This window comes from Cucumis sativus, chromosome 4, assembly GCF_000004075.3.
Source record: "Cucumis sativus cultivar 9930 chromosome 4, Cucumber_9930_V3, whole genome shotgun sequence".
Lineage (NCBI taxonomy): Eukaryota > Viridiplantae > Streptophyta > Magnoliopsida > Cucurbitales > Cucurbitaceae > Cucumis > Cucumis sativus.
Window position 1 is genome coordinate 25,729,763 of NC_026658.2, and position 9,739 is coordinate 25,739,501.

Below are 9,739 nucleotides of genomic sequence, written 5' to 3' on the forward strand. Positions count from 1 at the left end.
TACACTATTTTCTTATTCCTCTTTATGAATATTTGAAAAAACATACTAAAAATTTAATAAAGATAACCTAACTCTATATAAAGTATACTAGGAATTTCCACTGCTCCATGATGTTGAATTAAGAACAAAAAAAAAAGTTAGATTTATTCTAACAAAATTATCACTTTAATTTACGATAATAAATGGTTGTTAAATTTATTAAATTTTGACAAAAGAAAATTGAAATTCTTTAGGAAAATTGATCTTTTTTATTGATTAATTAACTGAAACTGTCCTTTAAATCTTTGGTAATTTGAGTAGTAGAGCACTTACATGAACACATGATTTATGTAACCCAGCCAATTAAAGTTGTCTCTAATTATCCAAACAAACAAATATTCACAAAAATCTAGAGATTGTACTTTAAAAGAAATTAAACAAAATGTAGAACACAAAGCCTCCTTTAGGATTTTAGGGTTTTGATTTTAGGGTTTATTCTCTATTTGTTTGGTTTCCCAAAACCTTGCCTGAAATGGCACCAGCAACAATGCCAGCAAATTCAGGATCCTTCTTTAAAGAAGAGGCCATTTGTTGTACCAAAAACTCCTGCCAAACCGCTGCCTCGGCCGACTCCGATGACGCGTAATCTTTAGGACTCTTAAACAGCCCATCTTCGTGGATCAAATCGAGGGTCACCGTAGCACATGACGGCTTGATCGTCGCTAAGACTGGGACTGCACTGCCTTTTCCGCCATTGATTGACCTTAAAGAAAGTTCAGTTTGGAAATGGCTAGCATGGCTGTGTTCTCCTTCGTAAGTTGCCACCAAAATTGTTGGATCTTCCAAACTTCTTTGCACCTAAAACAAACAAATAACTTATTCATTTTATTTACATGGTAATAGCTAAGATTAAATTACAAGTTCAATTCTTAATTAGAAGGTTAGATTTTACTTCCTACCGTTTTAAAATTTTTAAATTAAGTTTTTAGAGTTTGATAAAACCTTATTACTACGCTAAGGTTTGATAAAATCGTAAAAAATAGTCCATATTATAGGAATTATTTACTAGTATTTTATCAAACAATAGAACTGAAATTAACTACTCATTTCTATGAAACTATTGATTTCTAATTATAGTTTAAGAGGAAAAGAAAGACCACAATAGTTATTCTTGTTTTTGTCATTTTTTTAACAATAAGGACAAATTTTTTACCAAACTTAATTCTACTTTCACATTTTAAAAAACGAAAAAAAACAAAACCATTATCAAACGAGCATGGAATTCAATCTCAACCGCTTTTAGGTATTGTTTGAAATTAAAGTTATGGAGGGATTACCTTCTTTTTGACAGGACAATTTGGTGCAGAGGAGCATTTGAAGTAAGCTCTTGGAGAAGGGTTGTCTCTTGTAACCTTTTGCCCATACTTCCTCCATTGATACCCATCTTTCACAACCTTTTTCATTAATAATATCATTCAATTAGGGTTTCTCAATATATCAAAGCCTCATTAAGAAAACTAAAGCTTCTGTCTCAAAAATTATTGTTATTGGGAATCTTTTCATTAACCTCATTAATTAAGTTATAATGATCTATTGTTTTTTTATTAAGGATTCGAAGAATACACGATAGTTTGAACCTTTGATTTCAAAGCAGAACACGTCAATTACATCTTGTTTATGTTTACTACTTTTTTATGTATCTATTAGCGTCTAATTCTTTTTGTCAACATCTCGACTAATTTTATTGGATGTCAAGAAAACTCGTAGAATATTAAATTACTACATATCGATGACCAACATCGATTGAACTCATAATGATTTCTTAGGCTTTATATTGGGCTGTGCCTTTTTATAATCACGATCGAATTATTAACCTTAATCTCTCTATAGGATCGATTATTTGATAACACATTCTCTATTTCCCCCTAGGTTTTTAGAGCTTTGAAACTTGCCTAGCTAATTCAAATAATATAGATAGGAGTATACATATGTATATATTGGGGAGTGGGGTTTTAAAAATCACATACCAATCTCAATCTTTAGTACAAGTCTCCTTGCCAAATTATTCAACAAAACAAACTACTAAATCCAAGCTTTAAAAAGTCAACTATTATTTTTTCTCTTTTTTCCTTGAAATTTGAAAAAAAAAATTAAAAGAGAAAGCAAAACCAAGAAACCAAAACTGGAACAATTCTTTTATATATATACCTCTCAAAAACAGAAAACGAAAAACCGAAACATTATTCGATTCGAGTCGAACCTCTAAAACCTAGATTAGGGTTTTGTTGAAAAACATGGCAATGGAAAAGAAAAGTTAGGGTTAGAAAAATTACCAAGCTTGGATCTGATGCATCTTTTTGCACAAAAACTTTAGAAACCTTTGAATTTCCATTTAATCTTGGCCTCTTAAGCCACCTGTTAAAATCTTCATCTCTTGTGCTGCAAATTCCTTCTAAATTCTCATAATCTTCTTGCTCTCCTTCTGCCTTTCTCTTCCTTGAACAAACACCTTCCATTTCTGTGCTTTGCTTTTGGTTGCTTAACAAATACATCACTTGTTTCTGAAGATTAATGTATTTCTCATACATTATTCTCAACATTTGACTTAGCTTCCCATTCTCTTGGATTTTTCTATCCAACTCCTGTTCTAATGTCGGGCTCGATTCGCTTCCCTGCATTTGGAGAACTTAACCGATGAGTGGCAAGAATTTATCCATTATACTCCCGAAGTAAGTTATCATGGACCCTTGATTTTAATCAATTGAACTATGTTCAAGTTGTGAGATGAAATTAAAAATGATGGTAGAGTGATTTACTATTTACTACGATGAAATTCCTTAATTTTTCAAAATATAAAATCCGAAAATCTTATCAAAATACACACCTAAGTTCCATTTTGTGGTGGTATAATTTCGTAGTATATATTCTTGTTAGTTCATTAGTTTTTTTTTTCTGTAATATATATATATATAACACTCTCCATTCACTTCAACCTAGAAATAAAAACTATATTATATATACAATACAATACATTAGGGTTTAAAACCTTCATATATATATATATATATATATAAATACGGCCCACACACATGTTATAATTAAGAACAAATTAACAAATGACTTATGAGGTTAATTACCTTATTTGACAAGCTCAGTGCGAGTTTTTCTTTATCTCCATAGATTTCTCCATCAAATTGATCTCTTTTCTGCTTCATAGAAACAAAAACAACAATATTAATAATAATAAATTAAACCATATCCAAAATTCACCACGAAAAACAGAGAGAAGAAATAGCCAAATAAAAACTTAAACTTACTGAAGAATGATGAGCTACTTCATCCATAGTTGAATTAGCATAAGAAGAATTAGGATCCACATTAAGGTCCAAAAAAATATCCATCATATGAAATTAAATTAGTAATTTCAGATATATTTTTAAAAACTATTATTATTGTTGTTGCATGTAAAGAAGAATTAGAAGAAAATTTGAGGGTATTTTTGTGAAGAAGAAGAAGAGGAAGAAGAAGAAGAAGAAGGGAAGAAGAATTATTTTGCAGAAAAATGAGTGATAATGGGAAGAAGACTTATATATAAAGAAAGAAAGAAAAGAAAAGAAAAGAAGAAGAAGAAGAAGAAGACGAAGAAGAAGAAGAATTTGCAAAAAAGGGCCTGTGGGGTTGGGTGGGTCCCACAATTCTGGAAGAAGTCGGTTTTGGAATTCTTTTCTTAGTCCACCCCTTTAATTTTCATTATTTACATCACACTTCCTTTCTTTTTCTTTTCTTTTCCCTTTTTTTTTATAAATAAAACTTTGTTTTGTGGTAATATTGACTTTGAAAGTAGAGTGGAATGGTTGACTTGAGTGTGTAAGGGTCCCACACGCTTTTGAAAATGAAATGACTTTTTTGCTCTCCATTATATTTTTTGAATGGAAATTACAAATTGTTTGATTGCTTATGTTTGAGTTAAATTACGTGGAATTGACACAAATACTAAATTTAATAAAGTATTTATAACATATATATTGTAAAATATTCAGATTTTATCAACAATGGTGGACACTAACATGTTTTTATCAATAATATTGATAGAAATATAAATCAATTTCTATCGTAGATATAATTTAAAATTTTGTTATAATTTACAAATATTTTAATTTCTTTTACTACTTTTAAATATATTTGAATAATTATTATTTTGGTCCTTTATTTAATTTTATTTGTTTTAGTGAGTGTTAACTTTGAAGGAATGTTATTGGAATTGGATAATCCCCTATATTTTTTGTTTTTAATTTTTTAGAAACGTTTTGAAAATTTGAGATTGATTATAGAAGAAACTATTCTTTAGTGGCTTTGCTTTGTTTCTATTTATATTCATATGTTTGTTTGAAAAAATAAATCAAATTTGTTTTCTTTTATTGTTTGTGATTGGGTACTTAGATTTGAGTTATATTTGAGCGTTCGGAGTTGATTTTCTAATCAAACTAATGTCAAATTGTGTATGATTAATTTAGTAAATATTTAAATTATCACAATTAAATAAGTGCAAATGATCGGAGATCGGTTTGACCTTTTGAAGATTTTAAAAAATGGATTTTTCTAAACTAACGTCGTCCTAATTAACCTCTCCTTACGTTCGACATACCACTTTCAATTCGGCCGTTTTGGTCAATCTACTTGAGTTTTTTGATATATTATGCTCATTTAAAAAAAAAATTATAAATTTTGAAAACATATTTTCATATTTAGTAACAAGTTGCATGTTTATTTACAAAAGTAGGTCTTAAAACTTTCAATTTCGTGTCCATTGAATCAATGAGATTTAGATTTTTCATGACATAGGTGCTCGACCTATTTGATATATAAAAAATAATAATAAACCATTTAGACACAAAATTGAAATTAATTTCATTATATAAGCAAAGAACTGAAGGTAAGTTTAGCAACAATTAACATGGTCCTAGAGATTTGATCCATCATCTTCACAATTATTATATCCATACAAAAATCATTACTATATATAATTTTCAAATTCATGTATATCATATACCCATAAACCAAATAATTAAAAGTTGAATCACTTATTAGAGACCATAGTAAAAAAATTTAGTGTCAAGATATAATCATTACAAACAACAAAATTAACTGCAATATTTTTTTCTCCATAATTACGATATGCTATTTTTTTATCAATACATTATTGATATATATATATATATATATATATATATATATATATATATATATATATATCAAGTACATACATATGTATAGGTTATTATTCTTTGTAAAATGTTATATCTCATGTGACACATTTATACTTTGATTTAAACCATATAAACTATTATTCCAAAAGCCCCTAAAGTTTAAGCCTTGAAGGAAATAGTGAGTGTAGTATCAATGAGGATATGAGGGGTAAAATTGTAATTTTGGATCCACTTTAAATCTTAATTAATATTCTTAATAACTATACATATTGAAGCTGTATCCTTTGTTGCCTTGTGGTTTGCATTGGACCACATATATTGATGTCATTAATTGGTCCCTTTTTCTTTCTTTTTTCTTTCTTTCTTTTCAAAAGATAAGTTCATGCAAAATAGTCTTCACTTTTTTAAACTTCATATAAACTATTATTTCAAAAGATAAAGAATAATACAATTAGATCTGTTAAAATATTGAAAATTATATTAGATGATAAAAAATTTAGAAAAAACAGCTCATAACACATCTTTTTTGCATATTACATATTTGACAAATAGGACAGTAATCAAACGATAATATATCTACTTTTAAACTTGTTGTTTTTTGTAATTTTGAAAATGTAAATGACACGTGCTCTATTTTTGCAAACTCTCCTTAAAATATTATAGACTCGAAAAAAAATAGAACATTTTAAAATAACATGGCAAAATAAACCAAAATATTCATAAAAACTAACAAACTTCCATATCTATTAATGATTGGTACTAATAATAGTTAGAATTTGAAATTTTGTTATATTTTGTAAATATTTCAAGTTGTTTTATAATTATAATAATTATCTAAAAAGGTTGAAAAATTATACATTCTACTATTTCGTTATCACTTGTTTATAATAGTAATGGCGTATTACTTAAGAAATTAAAAGATATATTTATATATATATATAAAAAAAAAAAATGGTCCCTTTACTTTCTACGCAACTTTTTGTCATGTCTAACCTTTTGTTTATTTATTTTTTCAAAAGAAAGGTTAGAAAAGTTAATTCTTCTATAGGTAAAAAGGAATAACTTTCTACATTGCACGAATTTTAATTATGGTTTCAAAAAGGATAATGTAAACACATAAAATATATACATATATATATATATATATTTGCATGTGAGCTAACAATAAGCTTTACTTGCTAAGTTCAAGATCGAAGAAATTTGAACTTTGACATTTTTTGTTCGAATGCTTTTCATTTAGTTTCGTTATATTTAAGTTAACTTTTTTAATCGCCTTAAATATATGATTAGCTAATAACAAATATTTGTGAGTGTTAACTTAGAAAGACAAATCAACAAATAAAAAGTTTAGACTATTTACCCAATAAAGATTGAATTCTCTGCTCTCAAATTTTAAACCTTTTTTAATAAAACAAATGAGTTTTTGAAATATTACGAATACAAATTGTGGTTGGTAGTCTTCATATATTCTGTATGTATATGTAATTTCATTAGATATTCAACTAAAGTACGATATGATAGGATTGAATCATCAACCACTAAAATCATAGGTTAGTATATTATTTAGTAACGTATATGTTTAATTTGCAGCATATATTATATACTTTCTTAATTTAACTTCAGTTATATCATATGGTAACAAAAGAAAAAATTAGTATAATGTTATATAAATTCTAACATTTTAAAGATATGTTAATATCCTACGTTTGAAAGGTATAATTTCAGGATATTTGAATTTTACCAAACAATTCAACTTGTAATTAAAAGTTGATTAATTCAAATTAAGAAAACATAATTAAATTAATCACGTGAGTATAAGGTAATTAATAATGTGTTTAGTAAATAATAAATAAACTTAATTAAATTTTGGTAATGTGACAGATATGATTCTTTTTCCACAAGACTGTTTCCTCTTAATTACACAAAATAGTCTTAAAGAAGAAGGGGTGAATTTAATTACTTAAGAAACTTTAATAATGTCAAATTGAAATAATGCTTTTTCATACTATATAAGTATAAATGTTTTCTAATTATTTTATGTGTTCAAGCATATCTTAAAACTTTATGATAAGTTTTTTTTTTGTTATTCTAAAAAGAAAAATAATAATCGTTTCGTCTAATAGTAACACGTTCGGGGACAAAGACAAGAAATGTAAAGTTACTTTAGGAGGTGTGTATATATTATAATTCAAAATTCGTAACATTGATGCTAATCTTAACCGAGAGGTTAAAATGTTTGCAACGTCTTTACTTCTTTTAAAAGATGGAATATATTAAAACGATCTTACAAGATTTTCTTGACGACTAAAGTATAGTTTGATAACGATTTGATTCTTAGTTTTCCGTTTATTCAATAAAATTATGCTCGAGTCCAGTTGTCGTCGAGGTCCCTATATTTTTTAATTTTTCTTTATATATATATATATATATATATTATTTAATTTTTATTCCCTTTCCCAAGTTTTGGAAAAAGTTTACATGTGTATTTGGGAGAAGAGAGTGATAGAATTTTGGATTAAGGGATTTTAATATATATGTTGTTGATTGTACTTTTTTAAACAAAGATTTTCTTTATACAAAATCAAAAGGGTTAGGTTAAACAAAAGAGTGTTTGTTATATGCAATTCTTTAAATTAAAAAGGTATATTTGTTATTTTAAATTTTAATTAAACTCACAACTATACAAATATATATATATATATATATATATATTTGTTTTTTGAAGATGTCAAGTAATGACCGTTTTAAAGAAAAAGTGTCAAATATTTGGTTAAAAAAATAGAAATTTTACGACATCTTTTAACTAGTTTATGTTAGTTATTACTTGGCGTTACATGCAAAGGTAGTTTAACATTTATTTGACGCAAAAAGAAATTTTGAGAAAAATGTATTTTTTTTTATTGGAGAGTTTGCAAAAATAGCAAAGAGGTTTATGATAATAGAGTTAATGTCACTTGCATTTTCAAAATTGTAAAACAACAAATTTAAAAGTAGATTACTGTCAGATTAACATCTGATTACCGTCATATTTGTCAAATTTGCAATATACAGAAAATAGGTGTTATAAGCTGTTTTTTTTCTTTTTTTTTTCTCTAATACAATTTTCCTTTTTATTTGTTAAGAATATAAACTAAAATATATTTTTTTTTTCGGCCCTAATATTATTAACACGCAAAACGGAAAAAAAAAACGCAAATATCAATTAACATGATTTAAGATTTGTTTATGCTAGGAGAAGAAACTAAATATCTTAACCAGTTGAATTTTGCTTGAATTGATTTGTATGTGATTGACAATTGAAATTAAAAACCTAACTATGTCAATATAATATTATCTCATTTTCACTGTATTTTAGAGTCTATATACCAAAATAACATTGATTCTTATGTGTATCTTGACTAATCTCACAAGATAATCCATCTGATCTTACAATATTTTGATGTAAAGAAATGAATTCGTACGATATATGACTATCATGAATTGAACTCACGGATCTCTTAGTTAGTTATTAAGATTATGTTTTCTTTTTTACTATTAAGTAGGTAAAAAAAATTGAATTCTTGAAAATTAATTTAAATCTAAATTTAACTTGAAGCTTTAATTAATTCTAAAAATATTTTCATAAGCAATAAAATAGATAACTACACTCGTGAAAGTAATGTGTTTGTAAAACTTCAGTTTTCAAAAGTTAAAAAACAACAAAAAACAAGATGATTATTAAACGGAGTGCAAATGTTGAGAGATTCGATGATTGTCCTGTAAGATTGATCAAAAGTATGAAAGCGAATTTGTCGATTTAGCCTTTTTCATTTGCTAATCAATTGGTTAAAGTCAGTATTCTCAACCAGAAAGTTAGATGTTCAAATCTTTATTTTTGCATATTGTCACTCCAAAAGAAAAAAACACCAACTATGAATATTAAAAAAAAAAATTGATTTTGACATAGTTAATCAACGGTAATTAACATGCAAATCTAAGATCAAACGTTTAATCTCTCATCCCTAAAATTTTTTATGAAAATAAATAAAATTTTCTCAAATAAATTTAGGGTCAGTTACAAATACATTTTCTATAACTATTTCATATAGTTTCATAAAATTCTCGTAAATCGTATACAATTAGAACAATGTATTCTTATCAAACTATAACAACGAATGAATTCAAATTTATGTAAATTAACCATAAATCTTTTCGGTTTGAAAGAAAGGGTTGGAATTTGGAAATAACTTTTTTTTTTTTGGAGCAAAATTTGGAATTGGGAAATAAAATTCAAATTTTCTTGAGGAGTTGGAGTTTATATATACTTTATTATTTATACAAAATTAATTTATGCATTCTATTTATATATATATATATATATTTAGTCAAACTTAGTAAGAATGACGATTTGATATTTAGTTCATATTCTTTTCGATTCTATCTTATCGCTTTTGTTTTTTCATTTCTTACATTTTTATTTTTCTTCTGAATTAGAATCATATGCTATTGCTTTTCTCTTTTCTTTTCTTCAAAAACAATTTGTATTTACATATTAAATAATAAAACCTGGATTT

General features: G+C 26.2%; 1 protein-coding gene across 2 annotated transcripts; it reads right to left on the bottom strand.

Moving 5' to 3' along the window:
* Window positions 1-225: 225 nt before the first annotated feature.
* WRKY32 (probable WRKY transcription factor 40) lies at window positions 226-3,491 on the bottom strand. 2 transcript variants are annotated; one of them, XM_011655929.2, is made up of 5 exons: window positions 3,297-3,491; window positions 3,117-3,188; window positions 2,313-2,651; window positions 1,317-1,433; window positions 226-837 (listed from the first exon to the last, which is right to left on the bottom strand). In XM_011655929.2, exons 1-5 carry the CDS (start codon window positions 3,381-3,383, stop codon window positions 472-474), a joined length of 981 nt encoding a protein of 326 aa, XP_011654231.1. In that variant the 5' UTR covers window positions 3,384-3,491; the 3' UTR covers window positions 226-471. The 2 variants fall into 2 exon arrangements, with proteins under 2 accessions (XP_011654231.1, NP_001292653.1); NM_001305724.1 differs by having other exon boundaries at window positions 472-837; window positions 3,117-3,185; window positions 3,297-3,380.
* Window positions 3,492-9,739: the final 6,248 nt, after the last annotated feature.